The sequence below is a fragment of the Cryptosporidium andersoni genome (assembly GCF_001865355.1).
Source record: "Cryptosporidium andersoni isolate 30847 chromosome Unknown contig_67, whole genome shotgun sequence".
NCBI lineage: Eukaryota > Apicomplexa > Conoidasida > Eucoccidiorida > Cryptosporidiidae > Cryptosporidium > Cryptosporidium andersoni.
Window position 1 is genome coordinate 59,087 of NW_027122812.1, and position 26,878 is coordinate 85,964.

The 26,878-nt window shown below is 25.9% G+C and overlaps 14 protein-coding genes across 14 annotated transcripts; 9 read left to right on the plus strand and 5 right to left on the minus strand.

Moving 5' to 3' along the window:
- Positions 1–689: 689 nt before the first annotated feature.
- cand_013550 (kazal-type serine protease inhibitor domain-containing protein) lies at positions 690–1,757 on the minus strand (the record flags this gene model as incomplete). Its single annotated transcript, XM_067211590.1, has 1 exon — positions 690–1,757. One exon carries the CDS (start codon positions 1,755–1,757, stop codon positions 690–692), a length of 1,068 nt encoding a protein of 355 aa, XP_067069685.1.
- A 663-nt stretch (positions 1,758–2,420) lies between these two features.
- cand_013560 (uncharacterized protein) lies at positions 2,421–5,417 on the minus strand (the record flags this gene model as incomplete). The annotated part of the gene is made up of 1 exon (XM_067211591.1): positions 2,421–5,417. The coding sequence occupies one exon, from the start codon at positions 5,415–5,417 to the stop codon at positions 2,421–2,423; it is 2,997 nt and encodes a 998-aa protein (XP_067069686.1).
- Positions 5,418–5,887: 470 nt separating this feature from the next.
- cand_013570 (adenylate kinase protein) lies at positions 5,888–6,559 on the plus strand (the record flags this gene model as incomplete). Its single annotated transcript, XM_067211592.1, has 1 exon — positions 5,888–6,559. One exon carries the CDS (start codon positions 5,888–5,890, stop codon positions 6,557–6,559), a length of 672 nt encoding a protein of 223 aa, XP_067069687.1.
- Positions 6,560–6,617: 58 nt separating this feature from the next.
- cand_013580 (peptidyl-prolyl cis-trans cyclophilin-type family protein) lies at positions 6,618–7,423 on the minus strand (the record flags this gene model as incomplete). The annotated part of the gene is made up of 2 exons (XM_067211593.1): positions 6,618–6,719; positions 6,938–7,423. 2 exons carry the CDS (start codon positions 7,421–7,423, stop codon positions 6,618–6,620), a joined length of 588 nt encoding a protein of 195 aa, XP_067069688.1.
- A 248-nt stretch (positions 7,424–7,671) lies between these two features.
- Positions 7,672–10,956, plus strand: cand_013590 (ATP-dependent protease LA family protein; the record flags this gene model as incomplete). Its single annotated transcript, XM_067211594.1, has 1 exon — positions 7,672–10,956. One exon carries the CDS (start codon positions 7,672–7,674, stop codon positions 10,954–10,956), a length of 3,285 nt encoding a protein of 1,094 aa, XP_067069689.1.
- Positions 10,957–11,513: 557 nt separating this feature from the next.
- cand_013600 (vacuoloar ATP synthase subunit D) lies at positions 11,514–12,686 on the plus strand (the record flags this gene model as incomplete). The annotated part of the gene is made up of 1 exon (XM_067211595.1): positions 11,514–12,686. The coding sequence occupies one exon, from the start codon at positions 11,514–11,516 to the stop codon at positions 12,684–12,686; it is 1,173 nt and encodes a 390-aa protein (XP_067069690.1).
- Positions 12,687–13,158: 472 nt separating this feature from the next.
- cand_013610 (DER1-like family protein) lies at positions 13,159–13,806 on the plus strand (the record flags this gene model as incomplete). Its single annotated transcript, XM_067211596.1, has 1 exon — positions 13,159–13,806. The coding sequence occupies one exon, from the start codon at positions 13,159–13,161 to the stop codon at positions 13,804–13,806; it is 648 nt and encodes a 215-aa protein (XP_067069691.1).
- Positions 13,807–14,804: 998 nt separating this feature from the next.
- Positions 14,805–15,236, plus strand: cand_013620 (uncharacterized protein; the record flags this gene model as incomplete). Its single annotated transcript, XM_067211597.1, has 1 exon — positions 14,805–15,236. One exon carries the CDS (start codon positions 14,805–14,807, stop codon positions 15,234–15,236), a length of 432 nt encoding a protein of 143 aa, XP_067069692.1.
- A 114-nt stretch (positions 15,237–15,350) lies between these two features.
- On the minus strand, positions 15,351–16,597 carry cand_013630 (uncharacterized protein; the record flags this gene model as incomplete). The annotated part of the gene is made up of 3 exons (XM_067211598.1): positions 15,351–16,334; positions 16,392–16,504; positions 16,561–16,597. 3 exons carry the CDS (start codon positions 16,595–16,597, stop codon positions 15,351–15,353), a joined length of 1,134 nt encoding a protein of 377 aa, XP_067069693.1.
- Positions 16,598–16,850: 253 nt separating this feature from the next.
- cand_013640 (uncharacterized protein) lies at positions 16,851–22,067 on the plus strand (the record flags this gene model as incomplete). Its single annotated transcript, XM_067211599.1, has 1 exon — positions 16,851–22,067. The coding sequence occupies one exon, from the start codon at positions 16,851–16,853 to the stop codon at positions 22,065–22,067; it is 5,217 nt and encodes a 1,738-aa protein (XP_067069694.1).
- Positions 22,068–22,766: 699 nt separating this feature from the next.
- cand_013650 (transcription factor S-II domain-containing protein) lies at positions 22,767–23,459 on the plus strand (the record flags this gene model as incomplete). The annotated part of the gene is made up of 1 exon (XM_067211600.1): positions 22,767–23,459. The coding sequence occupies one exon, from the start codon at positions 22,767–22,769 to the stop codon at positions 23,457–23,459; it is 693 nt and encodes a 230-aa protein (XP_067069695.1).
- An 81-nt stretch (positions 23,460–23,540) lies between these two features.
- On the minus strand, positions 23,541–23,909 carry cand_013660 (uncharacterized protein; the record flags this gene model as incomplete). Its single annotated transcript, XM_067211601.1, has 1 exon — positions 23,541–23,909. One exon carries the CDS (start codon positions 23,907–23,909, stop codon positions 23,541–23,543), a length of 369 nt encoding a protein of 122 aa, XP_067069696.1.
- A 191-nt stretch (positions 23,910–24,100) lies between these two features.
- Positions 24,101–25,549, plus strand: cand_026770 (thrombospondin type 1 domain-containing protein; the record flags this gene model as incomplete). Its single annotated transcript, XM_067212905.1, has 1 exon — positions 24,101–25,549. One exon carries the CDS (start codon positions 24,101–24,103, stop codon positions 25,547–25,549), a length of 1,449 nt encoding a protein of 482 aa, XP_067069698.1.
- Positions 25,550–25,839: 290 nt separating this feature from the next.
- cand_026760 (uncharacterized protein) lies at positions 25,840–26,872 on the plus strand (the record flags this gene model as incomplete). Its single annotated transcript, XM_067212904.1, has 1 exon — positions 25,840–26,872. A coding segment is annotated over one exon (1,033 nt), but the record flags the coding sequence as incomplete, so codon positions are not given.
- Positions 26,873–26,878: the final 6 nt, after the last annotated feature.

The window sequence follows — 26,878 nt, forward strand, 5'->3', positions numbered from 1 at the left end:
GTTGCTACTATCTTAAATCATGAGTGTGTACTGTTTGAAAAGTAAATATGATTAATATGTAAATTAGAATAATGACTTTCTTATTTTCTTATCTAAATGGTCTTAAATCAAAATCATACAATAGTTCATTATAGTTATAAAATATAGAAAGTTCTATATAAGAGTTTAATTAACAAAACTAGTTTAAGTATATCAATGACACACTAAATAATATATCAGTAAAAACAAAAATAAAAAGAAAAGTTACATATTATCTTCTTGATGCTCAAATTGGTGAGGATAATATGAGGAAGTACCTATATTAATGGGACTTGGTATCAATATTTTATTTCTATTGTCTATACATTGGCCCTTATGGTAACTAAGACCTATACTACAGAAAAAATATAATATATTTCATTCTAAATATTCAATAATAGATTATATTATTAAAAAAAAAATACTTTAAAGACAAAAAATACAATAACTAAAAGTTGCGCTAAATTTGAACACAAAATTTATGATTCCTTGTACTTTTAGTGAGAAATAAAGTTACTTGTACTACTTTAATTCACTGCTAATTACTATGGCTATTCAAGTATATTATAAATAATTGAACTGAGAAAGCTCAAATAGGATTATCAATATTAAACAAAGAAGAAAAAGTACTTATTTACATAAAGTAAAATAATGTCATCTTTAATATTGATTCATGAATGCCTTAATGGTGGGATAACACATTCTCCATAATTTATGAAAATGAGCTTTGGATTATTACATTGAGCATTTCTAAACTCGCAAAGATTCATATACTGCTTACCATCGCTTCCACAGTGTGGATCAAATTCAGAAGTACATCTTATTGTACATCCTCTTCCTCTAGTTCTATTAAACTTTTTTGGAAATTCACGTTCAATTGGATATACATTTAAATCAAATATATCAACTGACTTTTCATCCAAATATTTATATATTGTTACATTATTAATATTGAGTATGTTATCATTTTTATTAGATGAATTAGCCGAAAGTGAATAATTTGATTCCACTATAATATTCTGTAAATTAACTTCCTCCAAAAAGTCTGGACTAATTCCCTTTGGTTCTATTGTAATATTTTTATTGGATAAATTGGTAGAATAATATATTGGATCTTCCAAAAAAGTCGAATTATCTGGTTTAACTATATCAATTAAATATGTTTCATTTCTATTATTAAACCCACTAGGATTACTATCATTATATTGGCTGGCATTATCATTTGACAATATAATTGATAAATCTTCAACTGGATCATAAATATTTGATCTATTTTTTACATTACTGGATATATTGTATTTTGTACTTTCTTCTACTGAACTTATATTACTGACATTCCAACTATATTTCATTTCATTATTGATAGAAGTTTTATTATCATTAGAATCATATTTTCTCCAGAGTTCTTCAAGTGAAGTTGCTATAAATGTTACATTTGATAGATCAGATGAATTACTATAACCTCTGAGATGTGAAGAGGCTGATGAGTTATTTCCTTCCAAAATAGTCATCTTATGGCTATCATTGATCATCTCAATTGTCTTGTTATTATATATATCTGAATTATTTAGATCTTTATTATTCAATTTATCTTTACTGAATTGACGTTCATTGGGATATATTATTCCATTTGAAACGCAAATGGGATCTGAATCTATTCTACAGGGCTTATTTGCATATATTGAAATTGAAAAAATATATATATAAGAATATACAATTAATATAGTTTGTATCTTCATTTCAAAGATATTTATATTTAATAAGAAAGATTTTCTCTTACTTTCCTAATCTGAAAAAAAAAGAAAATTTACAAACTAGTAAAGTGGAGTGGGGGGGAAAGCTCCTATAACCTAATTAAACAGCGCTTCTACGGTACTTGTCAATTTTACTTCTTTGGTATCTATTAGTATATAATAATATAAAAGAATTCTTGAAAAACTCAAGATGTTACATTATATTAAATTAATATATAAAGATTATCCGGCTTATTATTTAAGTACTTAAATTAGATAAACAAGACTATATATTTAATTATTATCTATAATAAAAAGATCCTCATTATTTATTCAATAGATTTAAGATCTACTTTTTAAAAGTATATTCAGAATATCTTATAAAGTCAGTAAGTTGTATGGTAAATATATTTCAATATTAATATTGTTTAATATATGTCTTCTTAGCATTACAACAAATTTATGATTCTATAATATTAAATCTATAGATAATTCAAAATATTTCTCAAATATCTCTTAGAATCATATATAATTAGTAATAATATTAAATCATGTATTTATTATCAATTTATAACTGAAATTTATTAATAAGAATATTTTTAAATGGTAATTAGTGAAATTAGTTCTTATATGAAAAGTAACTAATAAAATTTAGATTAAAATTTCAATTTATTCATTACTTATTGAACCAAAAACTTTATCTTTAACTGTATCCTTTAAAAGATTAGATACTTGCCAAATTTTCTGTTTATCTATACTATTATCTTGACTACCAACCATTGAAAACCATCCAGATAGTTTCTCACCAAATATCTGAGTAGCTGATGAGGAATAATCAACCACATTATCTTCATTCTTTTCCAATTTATTTACAGAATCATCCTGTATATTGTTTGTAGAATTGGATTTACTATCTCCTTCTGTAAAATCTACTTTCTGTATATCAATATTACCAAAAATTAAATCTTGATTTACATTAGATAAAGTTTCAGAAAATATTTTAGAAGCTTTATCTGAAGCTACAGTAATCTTTGTAGATAATAATCCTAATTTTGGGGGAGAAATGGGCAAAGTAGGAAAACGTTGACCACTTTTTGCAAATAAAAGATCAATTGGTAATAGTTTTGTTTGATTATTAAGATTTGAAATATCTCTAATATCAAATTCCCAAATTTTAATAGCTTCTTCAAGTTCCATAAGAGTTTGTTTAGGTAGAACTTTTTCTGATAAAATATTGAACAATCTATTTTCATTTTCAGAAATAGACTCAAGAACTTTTTTATCAATTAAATTAAAATTAGTAATATTATTAGATATTCCTTCATATTCTGATTGCATAAAATTATAACACCAATATAAGTCGCAGTAAATTGCTATACATAATTTATTTATAAGAATATCTATATTCATAGACTTTTTTTCATAAACACCATTATCTAAGTTATTTCTATTAGATATAAAACTTATTGTTTTATTTAGAGCCTTATAAAGTATAGGTATAACATAAGATTGCAGATAAGTTTGACAAACTAGACTATATATGATGTTTTGTTCTTGAGATAAAATATCCATATTAAAAGTTAATAAATCAGTACTTAGTTGTGTTAAAATAGTATATGGAGATTCTGGATATCCAGATATACCTAATTGACGGTATAATTGGCAATATGATAAAATTTGTATGGGACAACTATCCTCAAAGTTAGTATTAAGATAATTCAAAATATCCAATATGATACCCTGAATTTTACATGTGGAACTCATTATTTTGTCTAGATGCATATAAATTGCATAAAAAAGAGCCTCTAATATATATAACTTATCAGTTTGAAACCTTCTAAATTTTACTTCTGTATACTTTTTAACAAAACAATTTAAAGAATTAAGTGAACTTTGTTCCGATGTACTAATTGCAGATGCTATTTCATGTATTATTGTTGCAAGTGATCTCCAACAAATATTTTCAGATACTATTGAAGTATCTAATACTAATGAGTTCTTTTGATCTGTACCAGTATATTCAAAAAGAAGAAGTTCAATTTCATCAGATTTCTTTCCTTGAGATAATAAATTTACAAAAGAATGAATGTTAAATAGTTCCATAGATTTATAATCATTAGAATCAATTTCAAAAGAAGCAATATTTTGAGAAAGTTTACCCCTTATAGACCATATAATTGTACTAATTGAATTTAATAACTTGTTCATAATTGTAGTAAGAAATAATTCAGATATATAATCTAATATTTTATCAAATTTATAAGTAGGGAAAACTTCAGGTGATGAAGTATCAATAAAGGTATCTATTTGTATATTAGATTGGTTTATAGGATAATATAATCCATTATATATAGAAATTTCAGATATACATTCAATTAAATCTTCAATATATTTAAATTCACTAGTGATATCTTCAATATGTTCATTAAATTTATAAATCCAGTCTTTAATATTATTATTATATTGTTTAGTTGAAGGTATATTAAATTTTATGTTCTCTTTAATCTGAACTATTGAAATAATTTCATCCAGTGGTCCTTTACATATAAAATCACTTAAATATAATTTTATTTCATCTATTATTATTGGAAAGAATTTTTTTTGTAAAATATCATAAACCTCAGGTATTTCAAGATTATACAAAGCTATATATATATCACAAAGTAATCTATATTTATAAGAATAATCACTTTTATTAGAATAATCTTTATCTTTACTTTCATATAATTTTATATTTATAAATGAATTAGCCATCTTATCAATTAAACTATCTACACATTGCTTGCAAAATTCCTTTGATTCATTATTAAGTTCTTGTATTGAAAATTTTAGTAAAAGTGGATTAGATTTATTTAATTCTATTATCTCTTTAACAGAATCAAAAAGTTTCATCAAACAATATATATTATTCATTATCTGGCAAAAAGTAGAACAAATCTCCAAATTTCCACTTATTGATGAAATCAATTCAAGTTGAGATGATATACTTGATACTCTAATTACTATAATTTCATGAAATAAGGAATCAATATTATTAGATTTCAATGAATTATTATTAAGGATTTTTTCAAAACAGAAACATATAATAAATAACTCTGCCAATTCTTTTTCAGATAATACAGGAAAATATTGGATTGAGGCCCAAAAACTATTAAACAAGTTATTCGCATAATGATTAACTGTACTATTATCAAATGTATATAAGTCATCTATATAATTACTTACTTCCAAATTATCACTATTTTCCTTTAATGACAGATATAAAAGGAAAGTATCCATAAATTTTTTTTCTGAAATATAGATAATGGAATCATAGTATGTTGATTCTTCCTTATCCTCTTCAAAATCTATTAATGAATTAAAATCTGGTATATTGACTTCAATATTAGGTACATGATTATCTATAACATCTAAGGATTTGTTTAGATCATCAATCAAACAGTTTACATCAATACCAAGTTTTTTACAACTATTGTAAATATTTACAACACTCTCACCACACTTTATCATTATTTCAGGATTAGATCCTATAGTCTTTTTGATTTCATTAGAACGGATAAATATATCCTTCTTCATGTGCTCTAAAATTTCAGTTATTTTATCCAAATCATACTTTTGAAATAGCTCCACTATGGAGAGAGACAAATTATTCACTGTAATTAACATTATTTCTTCGTTGATGTAATAGAGATCTTGTTAAAATACCCAATATAGTGTTATATTACTTAACTTAAGCTAGATAATTTCCTGTATTAAAAATATTTACCAAGTAAGTTATTATTACATTACTATCTCAGATTATTTGCAGTCTTATTTAATATTATATTGTACTGGTAAATAATTATGTAAATCTAAATATAAATTTATTTTAAAAGCTAAACTTCTAGTACATTACAAAATAAGGCGCTCTATTGAGACAAAGAAAAATAGGTATCACTACTTTGGCGCCACCACTAAATTTTTATTTTTTTTCACAAAATATTTGGTGCGTGAAATATTCTATTAATTTTGGTAATCGAATTAGAACATTGCAATATAACGGTAATAATTCCTCTTTCTAAATTTCTATAAGTACTTCTTTAATTTTATCTTATCTTTATTTATCTAATATCCTAAATATTGTTTACTAAATTAATATGCAAAAGTCTTTAAAACAGCCATTAAATATTATCTTAATTGGTGCTCCTGGAAGTGGAAAAGGTACACAATGTGAATACTTAAAGTGTGATCTTCAACTTGCTCATCTAAGTACTGGGGATATGCTTAGAGAAGCAGTTAAAGCAAGTTCAGAAATAGGCCTTAAAGTTCAAGAAATAATGGCTAGAGGAGAACTTGTAGATGATGAAATAGTCTTACAATTAGTATCTGATAAATTTGATTCCGGTATTTGTGAAGAAGGTTTTGTGTTAGATGGTTTCCCACGTACAATTACTCAAGCAGAGGGTTTGTCTAGACTTCTTAAGTCTTCTGGAAGATCACTAAATTATGTTATTTACTTTGAAATATCAGATGAATTACTTATTGAGAGAATATCAGGTAGATATGTACACCAAGGATCAGGTAGAGTTTATCATATTAAGTATAATCCTCCAAAAGTTGCCGGTATAGATGATATTACTGGTGAACCATTAATACAAAGAAAGGATGATAATATAGAATCTTTAAAGATTCGTTTAACTACATTCCATGAACAGACGACACCGTTACTTGAATATTATCAAAAATTGGGATTATTGAAGATAATTAAAGCTGACCTATCTCCTTCTGAAGTACGAAATCAATTATATTTAATCTTAAATAAAAACTAGATATATTAGTGAACAAGAGGACATATCAGATTAAATAAGTTAAATATATATATATATTCTAGACTTCTCCACAATCAGAAATAACTATAGATACGCTTGTTTTACCACTACTTGAACCAAACCTTTCCATACTAGCTATTACGTCAATACCACTTACAACCTAAGGTAAAAGATTAGCTATTTTAATTTGGTATCAAATATTATAAATAATTATATCACAATTATAGGATATTATAACTGTAGATTTATTATAATACCAGACAAAAATTGTGAAATTTGCTATAACCCATCTTAGACCCGTATTGTTAAGATAAAAGAAAAAAAAAAAGAACAATACGGAACACGTCTGGGTATATATATAATCTTTTATAAACTTACTTTTCCAAATATTACATGTTTCCCATCTAACCATGGACATGGAATTGTAGTAATAAAGAATTGTGATGAATTCGTATTTGGACCAGTATTTGCCATGGATAATAAACCGGCAGAATTGTGTTTCAAGGTGAAATTTTCGTCTTCAAATGGTTTACCATAAATAGATTCACCACCCGTTCCATCTCCTGCTGTAATATCACCCCCTTGACACATAAATTCAGGAATAATTCTATGAAATTTATTACCTTTATAATGAAGATTTATACCAGATTCTCCAATACCTCTTTCTCCAGTGCATAAAGCCCTGAAGTTCTCAGCTGTCATTGGAGTTATATCGAAAAATAGCTCAAAAATAATTCTTCCTGCTGGAGCTCCACCAATAGCAATATCAAAGTATACATAAGTATTTCTATCTATAAAGCCTACTAGTGAATTACTTTGAGAATCAGTAGTAGGAAATACTTCACTACCACAGTTTAGTTCCATATCAACTCTTCTAAAATAGACAAAGATTTAAAAAAAGATCAACAAGTTTATAATTTCAATTCCTGAAATATAGTTATTATAAATTATAATTCTAAAAAGAAATTTGCCTAATAGTGTTACTTATTTCAATCTAAAAGTATATCTACCATTTTAGTCTTATTAGCGCCTCTAACATAATATTTAAACCGCCTTTTTGCGGGTTTGAAATTTTTATTTACCGGTATATCTCACATTTGTGCTATATTTGAATGAATTTTAGGACTTGCCAAAAAAATATACCTTCATGCAAAAAATATTGGGAGAAAAAGATATCTATGCACTATACTACTACAAAGCTATTTTGTAAATTATTGTATTTGAATGGGCATATATGTCAGTTACAAAGAAATTGTTTTTCTAGTACTAGTGGCAACATATTTAATTATTCTTTACCAAGTATAAATAAAGTATTTTTAAAATATAAAGAAAATCATACTAGTGAAAATTCTAAGATGAGATCATTATATACTTTTGGAAAGAATAAAAAAAGATTAATATCAAAATTGGACTATAAATCTAAAACTAGAGAAAATTCAGAAGGAAATACAAATATAAATGAAAATAGATCTGCAGATCATAATAAATTATCACATTTACCAATGATAAATGGATTTCAAGAACTACTTAATATATATGCATTACCATTATATAGGAAGCCAGCATTTCCTGGATTTTATCAAGTATTACATATACATGACCCAAATTTAATGAAATTTCTTTTAAGCCTTAAAAAAAAAGGTGAAGAATTTATAGGAGGATTTTTAACAAAATATACATATTCTAATATGAAATCTAATAATAAGAATAACTATCAGGATGGAATTTTAGCAAATTTAAGAATGGATTGTGGTTGTATTGATTCAGTAAATAATCTATATAATGTAGGAACTTTACTCCGTATCCTTAGTTTATTACCACATCCTATAGTTGGTGGAGGTCAAGTAATAGTTGTACCATTACGCAGAATACGTCTTGTAGAAACTATTTCAGAAGGTATGAAAAGTGAAGTAAACATAACTGATATTAATACAGAATTAAGTGAAAGTATTTCAGAAGATCCAAGTGAATGGTTAGGTTTACTTACTGAACTAGAAAATAATACAAATTTTAATAATATAAATATAGATAATTCGAAATATCAAGATATTACAGATTTCAAAAATAGAATATACTTAACAGATGAAAAATCAGAAAATAATTTGAAGGAATCATTTATACCACTTCCTTTAGTACAAGTTAAATATTTAGATGATAATATACCAAATAATATTGAATCAAGAAATACTTTAAGGGCATTACATTTAGAAATTATACAAACTTTAAAAGATTTATTAAGAAATTCAATAATGTATAAAGAACATTTTGAACAAATTATGAAATTCTATAATTTAGATAATCCTCATAAACTTACTGATCTAATATCTTGTATATCATTTGGACAACGTGAAGAATTACAACAAATTTTGAGTGAAGAGAATATTGAAGAAAGGTTAAAATTAGTTTTACATATAGCCCAAAAAGATTTAGAATTAGCTAAATTACAAATGACAGTTAAAACACAAATTGAAGAGAAGTTACAGAAAGAACAAAGGAAGATTATACTTATGGAACAATTAAAATTTATTAAACAAGAACTTGGACTAGAACAAGATGAGAAAACTACAATTTTACAACAATTCCAAAATAACATGAAAAAATATTTAAATATAGAAGAATCAAATAATTATGGAAAAGAAAATTCAAAATTAAGTGATATGAAAGATGAACCAAATTTATATTTAATTCCTGGATATAATCTTCCTAAAGAAGTAAAATTAGTATTTCAACAAGAACTTGATAGAATATCACTTTTAGATATAAGTAGTGCAGAATTTAATATTGTAAAATCTTATTTGGAATGGTTAACATCTATTCCTTGGGGAAAAGTTACAAAAGATACTCAAGATATAGAATATGCTAAATTGATATTAGATAATAATCATTTTGGATTAAAAGAAGTTAAAGAAAGAATACTTGAATTAATGGCAACCAATCTATTAAGGAATAGTAATAATATACAAAGTGAACAAAAAAAAAATGATAAAAATAATCAAATAGTATCTAGTGGTAAAATTTTATGTATAGTTGGACCACCAGGTTGTGGAAAAACATCTATTGTAAAAAGTATTTCAGAAGCTTTAGGACGTAGATATTATAGAATAAGTCTAGGTGGACTTTTTGATGCAGCTGAATTACGTGGACATCGTAGAACCTATGTTGGTGCAATGCCTGGAAAATTTATTCAAGCTATTAAACATACAGGAACTACAAATCCAGTTATTCTACTAGATGAAATAGATAAATTAGGTCGTGATATACGTGGTGATCCTAGTGCTGTTTTATTAGAAGTACTAGATAAAAATCAAAATAAAACCTTTAGAGATCACTATTTAGATGTTCCACTAGATTTATCACAAGTTATCTTTATTGCTACTGCAAATAATATTGATACAATTCCAGCTCCTTTACTAGATCGTATGGAAATTATTCATATTGCGGGATATGTCTTTGAAGAAAAACTTCAAATTGCAAAACTTCATTTACTTCCTTCTATACAAAATGAAACTGGTTTAACATCTGATCATATAAAATTGGAAAGTTTAGTATTAGAGAAGTTAATTAAGGATTATGCAAGAGAGGCAGGAGTTCGTAATCTTGAAAAATTACTAGAAAAAGTATATAGGAAGGCAGCACTTGAAATAATAGAAAAAAAAAATGAAAGATTATCTTTTCCATTTAATATTGATTTAGAATCTCTTTATAAATTTATTGGTCATCCTCCATTTATGTCGGATAGACTTTATAGAGTAATGCCACCTGGAGTTGTTATGGGATTAGCTTGGACTACTCTAGGAGGAGCTACATTATTTATAGAAGCTGTAGCAAGAATTTCAAATTTAAATGGGGAGATTCATGAAGTTAATTCGATATCATCTCCAAGAGTTAAAGTTACTGGTCAATTAGGAGATATAATGACTGAAAGTACTGAAATTGCTTATACATTTATTAGAAATATTATAGCAAAATATTCAACATTTTTTGATAAACATTATATTCATATACATATACCTGAAGGAAGTACACCAAAAGATGGTCCTTCAGCAGGTATAACATTAGCTACATCACTATTAAGTTTGGCAATAAATACCCCAGTAAAACAGGATATAGCTATGACAGGTGAACTTAGTCTAACAGGAAAAGTTCTTCCAATTGGAGGAGTTAAAGAGAAAATATTGGCAGCAAGAAGAGAATCAGTTAAAGAAGTTATTTTACCATATGAAAACTTAAGGAATGTACAAGAACTCGAAGAATTTATTAAGAGTGGAATCAATTTTCATTTTTGTGATAACTATTTTGATATTATTCCTATAGTATTTCCAACTATCAAATTTGACTTTTCTAATATGAAACATGCTGATTCTTTTCAACCAATAAAATTAGAATTTTTAAATTAGCAAATAAATAAAGGTAATATTTTACTGAATATATATATATGATATTAAGAGAAATAGAAAATAAAATATCACATTATTATAAGCCTTCTATTATATTTTATATACTCAAATATAAAATTAATCAAGTATTATTATCTCATATTAATTAAATTATTGCTATAGTAATTATAAAAGAGATGTAATATCTTAATTTTTTTTTTTTTTTAATACAATAATGTAAATAATAAATATCTAAGTTCCAAAATCTAAAGAACATACTAAAAGTAATATTAACATTACGATCTATTATAATAACCATAACTATTATTCTAAAAGGAAGAATTCATCATTAGCTCAGAATTATTTAACTTTTTTTATTATTTTATTTACTTATTTCCTAATATAGAGTAATATAATTCTTATAACTACTACTTAAAATAATCACAAATTATTTTATTTAAATATGACGGCATTTTTTACCGCTCAAATGCGGGAATATATTACTACCCTTATTTTCCTTTAAATTTTCTTAATAAATTAAAGGAACTTTTTATTCTAGAATATTATCTAAGATAAAAATGGAAATGCTTACATTTAATTTAAAAGGTGGTCATTTGGAGGCTATGGTAAGAGGATTTCGTTCTGGTTTCTTAACAATGGAAGAATACCACTTGATAGGACAAGCAGAAACATTAGAAGATATGAGAACAGCTATGGAAGAAACAGATTATGGTACATTTTTACAAGATGAACCTTTACCTTTATCTGTAACTAGAATTACACAAAAATGTCGTGAAAAATTTGCTTCAGAATTCCGTCTATTAAGATCTCAAGCTTATGAACCACTTGCTACTTTTCTAGATTATATTACATATGAAAAAATGATTGATAATGTTATTAATGTAATTCAGGGTGCTATTAATAAAAAACCAGCTGATGAATTATTAAGTCGACTTGATCCCTTAGGTTATTTCCCAGAAATTCGTGCATTTGTTGCATTAGATCTATCATCCTCATTTGATGAATTGTATAAATCTATATTAATTGATACACCTATAGGACCTTATTTTGATCAATTTTTACTCTCATTTACTGGTGAATATGAGGATGTAACATCTATTGTTAAAGAAACTGATTTAGAAATTCTACGTAATTTTTTGAAAAAATCATGGCTCGAAGATTTTTATGAATTCTGCCAAACATTAAATAGTACTACTAAGGAGGTAATGAATCATATATTAAAGTCTGAAGCTGATTTTCGTTTACTAGCAATAACTCTAAATTCACTTAATTTTAATTTAGCTAATGCAGCTTCACTTTATCCAAATTTTGGTTATTTATATCCAGAAGGTACAGAACAAATTAGAAAAGCTTGGAATGATACAAGAGTTAGAGCAGCTTTAGAACCTTATACTAAATATTATGCTTTATATGAACAATGTAAGACATTTTATGTAAATGATAATGTTAATGATTTTGGTTTAAATACTGATATATCAAGAAATGAAAATACAAATCGTAGAAATTTGGCTGATAGACAATTTAAGAGTTTAGAGGATCTTCTTTATGCAGAAATAGTATCATTATGTGAATTAGCATTTGAACAACAAATGAATTATGGAGTATTTTATGCATGGGCTAAATTAAAGGAACAAGAAATTAGAAACATAACGTGGATTGCAGATATGATTCTAATGAAAAGAAGAGATCAAGTTGATGCGATTGTACCAATATTTGCACCTAGAGCATAAAATAAGTAATATTGAAATTTAGTATATAATACTACTTAAAATTTATTTATGTAGATATTTAGATATTTTCTTATATAGGTTGGATCTATATATATAATCTTTAATATTTGAATATCTTTAAAGTAGAAGAATTTCAAAAAAATAAATAACTAAACTTTTTTTTTATTATTATTATCCTATTTTAAATAATTAATATGGTAATATTTAAAAGATTTTATTAGGGAGAAAAAAAAGATCTTATAATTGGGGGGGAGATGATGGAGTTTATATATTTATATTCATTAAAATTTCACAATGAGCGGATCGACACTGCCCGCCCATTATTACTTTAGAAAAGATGGAGCAAAAAAGTTATTGGCGTCATTAGTGGGATTTTTTGTTTTTATCCTTTAAAGGAAAAAGAAAATCTGTAAATAAGAGAGGTTATAATATTATATAGTCAAATATTTTAACTAATAAATTTTCTCCTAATATGTTAGATCATATTCCTCCTGTAACAAAGGCTTATTTAACTATAGCAACAATAGTAATGGTCCTATGTACATTAGATATATTATCTCCATTTAATTTATATTTAAATTGGTTATTAATTACACGTGAATATCAATTTTGGAGACTAATTACATGTTTTTTCTTCTTTGGGAATTTTGGCCTACACTTTTTTTGGAATGCTTATGTATTAATATTTTATTGCTCATCTCTAGAAGAAGTTGTATTTCATAGTAGATCTGCAGATTTTCTTTGGATGTTATTAACCTGTTCTTGTATGCTTTTATTACTTTCTTATTTTTTTGGAGCAGGATATTTTTTTAGTGGAGCTATTATTAATGTAATGACATATATATGGGGTCGTAGAAATCCATCTACAAGAATGTCAGTATTTTTCTTTACAGTTAAAGCACCATATTTACCTTGGGTTCTAATGGGAACAGCCTTATTAATTGGTTGGAGACCATGGGATAATCTAATGGGTATTATTGTTGGGCATACATATTATTTTTTTGAAGATATATTTCCATTTATGCCTATTTCAAAAGGTTTCAAATTACTTAAAACTCCAAAAATATTATGTAAATTATTTAAACAAAGAACTGATGAATATAATAGGCAAATATATTGAATTTATTAGTTGATATACATATTCTACTTTATATTCTTTTATTTTTATATTTATGTGTTTATTTAAATAAAAGGATTTATTTAAAAAGAGAAGTAAATATTAGATATATTAGTTAATATTAAATTTATTCTAAATTTTAAGATAATATTTTATATCTTATTATTCAATAATAAACTATTAAGTTCTTTATTTAGCTAATATCTATTATATATTGAAATATTATTATTACATTAATAAAATTTAATTATGAAAAGTAAACTTTTAATTTGGTAATAAATTTTTAGTATTAATTGAATAAATTTATCTAATTAAATTATATTTATATGAAATATTTATGATAGTTATTTCTAAAGAATAATAAGTAATTACTATATATAAATAATATTTCAATAAAAAGTTTTATTTTTATTCCTTAGAATTTAATTATTTAAATTTTAAAAATAAGTAATCTATTGGATTAAGTTAAATAATATTATTTAATATAAATTTCTTTTTATTATATATTAGACTTTGTTAGACTTTGTAATATTAACTATTAATTTACTATGTAACAATAATTAAAAACTTAATATAACTTAACCTTATATATTAAATCTTAATTAGATCTCTTTAATTTATATGTATTATTTATATATTGTCTAATGTAAACCTTAGAAAAAAAAAAGGTAATAGATCTATATTGAATAATATACAACTTGATATTAAACTAATTATTTAATAAAAATATTTTAATAATATTTTATATAAAATACATTATTCATTAAATATGATATTTTATATATTAGTCATTTCTTCTATATTTCTATTTGAAAAAAAAGGAATTCCTAATATTATTTTATATCCAATTGATCTATTTAATAAATTAATATATATTTGAATAGTACTAGATACCTTTAGACCTTAAGATGAAAAACATAAGAATAATTCTTTATAATGAGACGCTAATTACTAATATCCCCGGTGGTAATTATTTTGTAAAGTCTAAATAGAATAAGTTTATGTTAAAATTATTAAAAACAAATTTTCAAAAAGTTAAGCTAATTAAACTTTTTAAATGGACTAAAATATATAATTTTAAAAATCCTTTATATTATATTGATAAATATAATTTTTATATTTGTAATAAAGAAGTTATTTCAAACAAAAAAAGTGATGTTATAGATGGTGATAAAATAGCACAATATGCACATTTCCAAGAGAACTTATGGAATAAAATGGTACCAGAAAGGAATATTCAATTATTTTCACCAACTTTTTTTTTATTAATTTTTTCAATAATTGGATTACATTTATATAATAAAAAAAATAGAAAATATAATGAAATATCACTTAAAGAATTACTTTTAAATGATTCAGACAAATCTACACCACTTGGTAAAGAAAGATTAATAAGAGAAGCTATGTTACAAAAAAGAAAAAAGGGAATTTAATAAAATTATTAATTTTTTTTTTTCTTAAGATTAATATAAAATTATATAATAAAAATAATTTATTATAATATATAAAATATTTAAATTTATTATTTAAGATATTAAATAATAAATTTAATCTTTTTTAATCTTCTTTTTAATATTTTTATTTTTAATCTTTTTTTTTTTATTTTCATAAATTATATTCAAATAATTAGAACTAGTACATAAGCAAGTAATTCTAGTATCAAAATTATAAGAATCATAACATTTTAAATTTAAAATAAAATGAGGATAATCTTGATCTATTATATATGAAAATAATATAAATAATCCATTAGAATCACAAATTCCAAGAAATCCATTATATACTATGTTTTCTGCTATATATATAGGAATAACACCCTTAATTCTATGAAGATTTGGTATATTATTTTCAAATTTAGAATAATTAAATATTATTTTAATTTCTAAAAATTCATTCAATGTTACATAAAAGAATTTAATAGATCCATCTGAAAATCCAACAATTATAAAATTATTTGAAATCCAAGAGAAGGCAGTTATAGTTAATTTTGATGGAATAACAAATAAGTTAACACATTTATCAGATTCAATTAAACTATATACTATAATATTAAATTGTGAAATAATTGCATATAAATAACCATCTTGATTAAAATTGATTCTATTTATAAATCCATATTTACTTTTATGAGTTGTGTTAGGGATATTTGGACCTAATATATGAGCTGTAGTTGTTAAACTACAACATCCTTTAATTAAATCGATTAGACATATAGTTCCATATTGATCAATACTTAAAGCTAATCTCATTGATGGATGAAAATCAACAGATATAGGATTAAATTTATGGATTTTTGATAATTCTAATAGAGGTTGCCAATTTATACAATTCCATAGACATATAAGTTTATCTTCACCACAAGATATCATATATTTTGACTTTGGACTTAAGATAATTTTATTAATATTTCCTTGATGTTTAGTTAATATTCCAGAATCACATCTTGTAATTAAATTATATATTCTCATAGTTTCATCAGAACTAGCAGTTAGTAAAAAGTGTTCATTTGCAGAAATATCACGAATACTTGACTATAATTAAAAAAAAATAATAAATAATATTTCAAATATAAATATATTAAAACTTACTGAATGAGCTTTAAATGCAAATATTGGATGTAAATACAAATTTGGGATATTATTTTGTTGTAATTCTTGATTATTTTTAATTTCTAATCCAACAATATATCCATCATATGTACCTAATTATAAATTATAATAAGATAATATAAAATATTATGAATAATTTGTAACTTACCTGCTATTAATAAACAGTGAGATCTATTTTCTAACATTTAGTCTATTTTGACAATAATTTTTATTTTTATAAATTAATAAAATAAAAAATATTTTAGCGCCTATTATAAGGCGGTGAATAGGTATCGAGGAAAGTACCGATAATAGGGAATAGTCAAGTTTTCACTAGTATTTATTTAGTAATATTTTTGGATAATGTGAAGAGTTTCTGGTTTTTGTTATGTTAGATTATTTTATTTAGATAAATAATCAATCTGAAAGGGGATTTAGTCGAATTTGATTCCTAATTAAATGGAAAATTTTGTAAGTGAAGTAAGAAGTACAAAAAGTACTAAGATATCCGAGTTACAAGCGAATAATCCCCAGTTACAGAATAGGAAGATGGTATCAGAGAAACGTAGAGTTACTAGATCTATGAGGAAGCAGATAATAGATAATGAGGTACTTAATTTAACAACAGATATATTAAATACTACACCAAGTGGTAAGAATATACATAATGATGAATATTTAAGTAGTACAAATATGAAAAAAAAGAAAAAGGTAACTAAAATAAATGTAAAGAATAAGAAAGGGAATATAGTATCTAATAAAACTTTAAATATATTAAATAAAGATAATATGAATTCTAAATCTATTAGTCAGGAAATAGATAATGAAATAACATCTGTTACACTTATTAATGAGAATTCTCAAAGTACTAAAGTTATAGGATCGTCAAGATTAGCAAAAATTAGTTGGAGTAAATTTGATTCATATTTTCGTCTGATTCCTATTGGTAAAAACAAAGAGAAAATAATGAATACATTACCAATATCTAATGTACAAAGAAAAGTAGCTTTAACTGAAGTGTCATATGTAGAAGAGCTATTAAGATCTGAATTCCCTTGGGGTCCAATAGGAGAATCACACCCCTATCTAACATTAAAAAAACTTTCTTTACCACCATTATATTTACCTAATTGTAATGTGGAATATATTTTGGATTTAATATCTAGATATATAATTAAGGGTAGATCAAATAATGTAAAATCTAATTCAGAGATTCTTAAACCTTGGATTGTACTATTTAAGCTTCCTCATTCTATTTCTATGGTAATTCTTGATTCTAAATTACCAATAGGACAATTTAAACAAATAGAATCAGAAAATTCTATTAAATTAGAATCTTCTTTAAATACATTAAATGTAAATTCTTCAGAGAAATTATTAGAATTTGATTCTAATAAGAATATTACAGAATTATATTCTAATTGGGATCTTCATTGTTTTGTAGAATTGTCATATTATCAATATTATTATATTTGTAAATTTTTAGAAAATGTATATTATAATTATGATTCAATACATAAAAGAATCCTATTTAGTATGGTAAGGAATATAGAACAATATCCAAGATATATTAATGTAAATGATATTATTAAGAAGAGATCAGAAGAATTTCAAACAATAGTATCAAGTTATTTAGGATATCCAATAGATTTAAACTACTTCTTTACATATCCAGAAGTTCCAAAGTCTGATATGATTAATGTGGATAAAATTAAACAAGAAGTTAAATTTAATGTATTTGATAATTTAAGTTCTATAGACAGTACAGATTTATTGGTTGATAATATATGGGATTCTTATCATACTTATGATCCTATATATTGGTGGATTGATTTTGTTTTATCTCAGAAGATTACTGAAACTTTTAATGGATGTAAATATATTGGGAATCCAAATAATAAGATAGCTATACGTCCTGATTATCAAACTTTAGCTGAAATTCCTTGTTGTATTTATCTTGGAGGACTATGGTGGATAGATCCTACAAATCCTTTAAAGTTATATTCAAATAAAGATGAATTTTTATGTGATCCTAGTGATATAGATGATAATAAAAAAGGAGAATCAGTACCATATTGTAATTTATTACACCCTTATACAATGAGAATATTTGAACTTGATGAAGATTTTAACTTTGTTCAGGCAAATTTAGAGAGATTTGTTCCAATATATAGTGAAATTGTGGAAACTTTAGGAACTATGAAATATAATATAGAAGAACAAATTTCAAGAGAAAATGATAAAAGTATACCAATTGCAAATATTCCAACTTTATGTACAAATATTATTCAACGATATAAAGTTGTAAATTCTTGGTCAAAATTGAGAAATCAAATATGTCTAGGATATAAAGATTTAGAAGTTAAAAATATATTATCAAATACAATTGTACAATCAAATACAAAAGTTGATACAAAAGAAGATAAGAAAGATATAACAAATCCTACATCAATAAAAGTTTCTAATATAGAAGATAAACCTAATTTAACTTCTACAGAATTAACCAATGTTTGTTGTATTTGTTTTGGTGCACAAACAGATACAATTTGTCCATTTGTAGAATGTGTACGTTGTGGGATTGTTGTACATGCACCATGCTATTCTATAAATATACCTTCACATGAATTATTAGATTTCTATGGTTGGCTATGTGATCGTTGTGAATTAGAAAAGAAGAGCTTAGGTACACAATATTTAATAAATTTTACTGCTGGTAATATTAAATGTTCATTATGCTCTCATAGAGGAGGTGCTTTTAAACGAACTACTAATCCGGGTGAATGGGTACATATAGTTTGTGTTATTTGGCTTTTACCTTTAGTAACTTGTGAAGATTGGCTGAATTTAGATTTATGGAATATTTGGAGAATTAATAGGAGACCAAAACAGGATCAATATATTGAAGAATTATTGCAAACATTAAAGGTAGCAAATTATACATGTAATGTTGAAGATCAACTGAATACTATTAATAAGGATGAAATGACCAATAATTTTAAATATAATAGTAACCGATGCACATTTTGTCAAAATGAAGCAACAGCAAGCCTTATTAAGTGCAGTTTCTCATGCTGTAAAGTTTTTTATCATCCTATATGTGCATGGTTGAATGGAATATATGTTTATATTGATGAAGAACCCAACTATAATTCTGGTAGTTCTCTATTAGAATATTTATATAATAAGGAAAATTTATTGGATACATGTATGAGGATGATTAATATACACTCTTATTGTATAGAACATAGTCAATATTTAAAACCTGAGCGTGATATTACTCACCAATCAAATTTACGTAAGAGGAGGTATGTTAATCGTGATTTATTTCCAGATTTATATAGCAGTAAATATAGCCAAAAGATAAGTAGAAAATCACAAGGGACAGTACAACGTTCAAGAAATAGACCTTTAACTCGTTCTAATTCTTGGGAATCAACAATCCCATTAGAAACATCTACAAATAATATAAATGATGGTACTTGTAACAAATCTGAATATTATGCTACAGCATTAATTCCAGATAAGTATAATCCAAATATTTGTTCTGTATGTTTAAAATCTAACATTATAGATTGTGGAAATGCAACATCTAATTCAAATGAATATTTATCTTATACTATTTGTATGAGTAAGGATGAAATTTTAGATTTAGGTTTGATTAGATGTAAATGTTGTGGAATAACTGTACATTGGACATGTTATGGACTAAATTTATTACCTAAATCTTTTGTATGTCAAATTTGCAAAATTGGACTTAGATCAGAAAATATACCTTGTCTTTTATGCCCAAGAAGAGGAGGTGCATTAAAAATTGCTCAAATATCTACTTATAAAGAGAATATAAATTCTTTTGAGGAATGTAAAAGATCTTTTGTACATATAACATGTGCCTTGTATACACCAGGAGTTTATCCTATAGATAATGAGATATTCACCGGAGTCTCAAATTATCAAGGAATGGTATCTCTAGTAAAACTTCAACGAAATGCTACAATTAAGAATAAGTCATACTTTGTTAGAAAATTTAGTTATTCTGAGGGAGTAGTACAACAATTTCCATTTAAAATATTAACACAAAATATTATGAATGAAACAAGTCAAATAGATATTCCTGCTATATTTTGTTGTATTTGTAAGAGTTGTTTTGGAGTGATTATAACTTGTAGCTATGCAGGATGTAACCGTATGGCCCATGCTTTATGTCTTAATCTTCACGGTTGTTTAGTTGAAACTATAGCTGATGTTTCTAATATATCTTCAAAGTCTTATGGAAATCTTGATATCCCAAATAATTCATCTGGAGTATTATATATTCCTCCTGGGTCACCTCCTCCACTTGTAAATAATGAACAAGTTATATTTAAATCTGGAGAAACATCACAACATAATTTACAATATTCAGCTCTGACAGAATTTTCCCAAAGAGTATATTGCCCTGAACATGGTCTAAATTTAGCCAGGCTTAACCCAGGTGGTAAATTACTACTTTCAGTACATTCTTCTTTAAGTATAGCTCTTGATATTATTGAAAAATTACAAAAGTGTGAAAAAATTAAAAGGTCTCTTTATCATGGACAAATTGAAATATTAAGTAAAGGATTTCCTTTAATATCTCCAGATATGACTCAATCTATAGATATTTTACAAGCTTATTGGAATCACTTTAGTAATAAGAATTTATTTCAATCAGTTAAAATTAAAGATGGAGTTATTTCAAAATTTAAAGATTTAGGTAAATATAATCCTGAAAAAATACAAACTAAATCTTATAAGAAATATATACCAGTAGGAACGTCTAAGAGAACTAGGTCATCTGGAGAAGTTATTTCCGTGCCTTCTTTAGAGGATGCAATTAAAGAAGCAAGGAAACAACGACAAATTTATAAACAAGAACTTGCAGCAGCAGGAATTGTTATTCGCAAAAGATTACCACCTAATAGAACTCCTGCTATACCTTTCACAAGACTCAATGAAGAACAACTTAGAGAAGCTGCAATTAACTGTTTAAATTCAATTGGGCGTAACCATACTAAAATAGGAACGGAAAAATCTTTAGAAATCCCTTATAATTCTCAATTCACTTCAGAGATATCTAAAATTTCAAATATATCCCCATCAAATACATATGAGACTTCAAATATAAATAAGTCTATTGAAAATAATTCTATTAATATATATCATTCACATAATAAATCAGATAAATGTACTACAAATAATGAGCTAACTATAGAACAAAGTCAATTAATAGAAAGTACACAGGATATCTCCCAAATAGATAATCAAATTTATACTGCTCAAAACTTACAATCTAATGTTTATTCAACCAATGTACAAGTATCTCGTCCATTTTGCCTTCGACAACACCGTCATGATTGCTTTAGACGACGTATTGCAGAATTTATTTTGAATCCACCAGTAGTTATGGATCATAGAAAGAAAATGATCAGAAGTTTTACTAGACAATTACGCCAGTATGGTGTAACAGCCGAGGAAATGTTAGTTAGTGATGTCGCTTTACCAGTCATTAAATCAAAGCCTAATATGGCTTTAAATGAAATAAGTAAACCTATTATTAATATAAATCAACAAACAATTCAAAATAACATTGATCATGAACAGATAACTGATAATTTGCCTATTACAGATATTACAAATCAATGTCTTATTAATAGATAAATTAATAATTAAAGCTTAGTAATTAAAAATAAGATCTGATAAGACTTAGGTCAAATTCCAAATTTATATCCTAATCTTTGTACTTTCATTTTTATTTTTTTTATTAGACCTTGTTTGTATATTTGCAATCATTTATATTTAATTAGGCTTCCACATAATCTTGTTCTAATTACATGTCTTCTCAGTTTTCTCCAGCGCCATTGCGTGTTGTGTTGTTTAGATTTTGTGTTCTACAAATATGTTTCTAAAAATGATTTATTTAATATTTAATGTATTGAAACTCCTATTTGCCATCTCTCCCATTATATGTATCGTATTTATATTTATTCTTAATAGAGGTTGTGAAAGTGATCCAAGTTTAGCGAGAAAAGCAGATTTCTCTATTGAAATAGATTAAATAGTATATTATTATTTCTTATTAATAAGGAACTAATTTACTAGTATTATAGTACTTAATATATTTACATTCATATCTGACTCTTTATCTACACAGACATAACACTCATTTATTAAAGACGCAAAAGAAGGTACAATAACGAAAGTAAAAGAAAAGGGATTTGGAATCTCAGTTAGCATGGCGCCTAGTTTTACTACAATGGAATTTAAGGCATGTATTAAGCGCCCAAGTATATTATAGATATCTAGCACTAAGAAGTTAATACTTTGGTACCAATTCAATCCAGTCCAATCTTAATTAAAATGAGTTCTATGCAGCGTGAATTAATAAATGCACTAGAATTAGGAGTAAATGAAAATTGTCTTAAAGATGTAGATATAGTAGAATTAAGCAGGCTTATAGAGGAGGATTTTTTAAGGACTACAAGTGGCCAAGATCAGCGTATAGTAAGGCAAAGGAGATTTGAATTATTAAGTAATTTAAAAAGAATATCTAATCCTGATTTACGTAGAAGAATTTTGGTTGGTGAAATGTCTATTAGACAATTTGTTACATGTCCTGTAAGTGAATTAGCTCCTGATTCATTAAGACAGCAGAGATTACAGGAACAAAAACGATACTTTAAAGAGGAATGTATATTAATGGGTGGAGTATCAGATACCTTAAATAAGGATAAGCACAATGAAGTTGTAAGAGCTGAAAAAAAAGATGAAGATGATGTTAATGAACTTTTTAATGATAAGTCTTATGAAGATAACCTACAAGCAGCTTCAAGCTCTAAGAAAATTAGACTTAATTCCTACAATAATGATAGGCTTTATAGTATTGTACCTGATGTATCTTTACTACTTAAATGCCCTCCAAATTGCTTTGATATTACTCCTTCATATGTCATAAATAAATTTGTTAATAGGTACAAACAACTGATAATGAATATGGATATACAACATCAATTAATCAAGCAAGCAAAATTAAGGATCGTCACTACTACATAGAGTAATTAGACTAAATTAGATAAATCTACTTAGGGTATTAAATACATATATATATATATATATATATAGAAGATGAGTTGATTATTTGGGTACTACTATTACTTGTTTTTGTTTAGACTTCTTTAATTTCTTTTTTTTTCTATTTTCTGATTTTTTTAGTGTAGACTTTAGGAAATCTAGGATTCTATCACTTCTACGTTCATTAAATTCTTTTTGTTCTCTTTCCTCCTTCCATTTGAGTTCCATTCTATGAATTCTCTCATTCTCAGCTTCTTTTTGCTTTCTATATATATGGAAAAAATCACTTCCTGCACCAGCATTACTTCCACAAGTATTTTGTAATTTTTCTTCTATTATATCATCATTTCCTAAATTTTCTACTGATACTTGTATAGTTTCACCTGTAGATAGTAAGAGATCCTTTCTTATTTTGCTTTGACATTGTCTCATTAGTTATTTAATCATATTTTTAAAATAGAAATAGTAATAATTGGCGCTATATAGCGCCAGAATTACATTTAGTCACTTTTAAATAATATAAATTATCATAGCGCATTACTTATATTAATAAAAAGAGGGGGGGGGGGGGGGGGGGGGAAAAAAGAAAAGTTAATTAGAATAAAGAGTAATTACTCTTAGTAATGATCAATATAATATGTTGTTTGATAATATTAATAATATTACAAACATGTTATTCACAATATATCCAATATAATCCTGATCTAGTGCTTGGTAACAACTCATGTGGAACTATATTAGGATTTAAATACTGTCATAGCGAACGTCAAATTAGTATAAATCCTAAACCAATAACTCTTGTTGGCTATTTTGATGCATGTAGGGAAAGTGGGGGTAATGGTTTATTAATTACTTTCGATGCATATACTTCAATGTATCATAATCATTGTAGTGATTGGGATACATCATGTGTGGAAGAAAATGTTTGGCCAGATACATACTATCCATTAAATGTACCACCAGCACAAGCTGATTGTACTATGTGTGAAATGTCTAATTGGTCTTCTTGGAAAACTTGTTCAAGTTGTAATAGTATGACTGAAAGAAGCAGATATATAATTACTCCACCTGCAGGATTGAATGATTTATGTCCTTCTAATTTACAATCTTTACCATGTTTATCTAATGTAGTTTGTAACTTATGTATTTTGAGTGATTGGAGTGAGTGGTCTATATGTCATAATTCTGAAGGTAGTAGTCAAATGAGAACAAGACAAATATTAAATAGTAATCCATGTGAGATAAATTTAAGTAAAACACCACTTAAAGATACAAAATTATGTATTTATAATCCAAAAAAATGTAATGAAGAACTTGCTGGTACTAATGGTCTATTATATCGTGGTTGCCAAAAATTTACTCGATCTGGTCAAGAATGTGTAAATTGGTTAGATATAGATTTTCCTGCATTTAATTATTTGGCATCTATTGAATATTCTGGTATTGGAAATCATAATTATTGTAGAAATCCTATTTCAAATAGTTCAAATGTACCTACTATTTGGTGTTATGTTAGTACTAATCCATTAATACCACAATTATGTGATCCTATTGCAACAGATTGTGTTATTTCTGATTGGTCACAATGGTCTTCTTGTTCATCAACTTGCAATCAGGGTCAAATAACTCGTACTCGTATTATACAAACTCCACCTTATAATGGAGGTAAACCTTGTCCTAGTGAACTTTCACAGTCACAAGATTGTTTTAATAATATTATATGTCCAATAAATTGTGAAGTTAGTTCTTGGTCAAAATGGTCAGAGTGTAGTGCTCAATGTGGAGATGGTAGTATGATCCGTTCAAGAAGTATAATAACACAACCTAGTGGAAATGGAATAGTTTGTCCTGACTTACAACAACTTAAAGCATGTAAAGGTACAAAATGTGGATCATTTTGGGAAAAGAACAAGATATCTATAGTTATTTTCTCTTTATTATTATTACTACTTGTAGTTGCAATAATTTATATTATTTATCCATCAACTACGAATTCAGCAGATATATATGGTAATGAATATAACCCAGTATGGGAGAATATATATTGGACAAATAGACCTACTGATACCTAGCACTAACTAGTATAATTTTTAATTTAATACTTAATATTTTTTCTTTAGTATAATTAGAATTTATTTTATTTGTGTGATAATATTATGGGGTTCCACTCTTGAAAAATTTTTAGGATGTCTACTAATATAATAAGAGACCCGCATAGTTTGCGTGATCTCTGAATTCGACTGAGTGGGACGGCGGGTGAAGATCTTTCACTAACGTAATTAAGTGTAGGTTCAATAGTAATTATCGAAGTCTATTTGAAAAAAGGGGAATTAATTTGGAATTATTACATAAAAAAAAAGAAATGTATATTAATAAATTACTTTTAAATATCTTGTTTTCATTTATACTTTATTTGTCAGTTTCTGTAGCCGTTAACTTAAGAGCAAACAATGTGGGTATACAGAAGGTAACTGTACAATCACTTACTGAAGTACCTTATAGAACTATTGAAATAAGGACACCAGTAGATGGTTTACTTATTCAACAGAATATTGAAGAGTTAGGTTTACATTCTCCAGGAACAGCCTTTGTTATAATGGCTGAAGGTGACCAATATTATAAAAGTACGATTACTACTGGGAAAGGAAATGTTTCTGTTAATAGAATAGTTGAAGCTGGTAGAAATGTGTACATTCAAATGTTCCGTGATTTTGAAGCTGTATTTATTAGAAATAAGAAACCTGGGCAAAGAATATTCCGTAATGAATTATTAGCTGTAGTTAGGGTCAGGAAGACTTTACCAGGTGAGAAACCAATTATTAATAAGTTACCAAGATCTGTACCAACTATGTATATTAATTCAACTTCTACTGAATTAACACTGGCTAATACAACAACATCTGAAGACTTAACAGCAATTACTACAGTAACTCCCGAATATAATGAAACTAAAACTGATACCTATTTAGATATTGAGACCCAATCTTTGAATGAAGAAGATGATACAAAGTATGGGGAATTTTCTAATCTATCTGAATTTACATCTGATTCTGAAGGTGAGGTCTCTGATCAGAATTCCAATGAAGGGAAATTTGAGATACAAACCCAAGATACTAATAGCTTAGATTCTGTTAAACTTAAAAGTGGTGAGGTACCATCAAAATATATTGAGGGACCAAGTCTAGTTATCCCTGAAGAAGATCAAATGCCATTAGAAGATTTTGGAGGTCCAGGTCCAGTTATCCCTGAAGAAGATCAAATGCCATTAGAAGATTTTGGAGGTCCTGGTCCAGTTATCCCTGAAGAAGATCAAATACCATTAAAGGATATTGGAGGTCCTGATCCAGTTATTCCTGAAAAGGATCAAATACCATTAAAGGATATTGGAGGTCCTGGTCCAG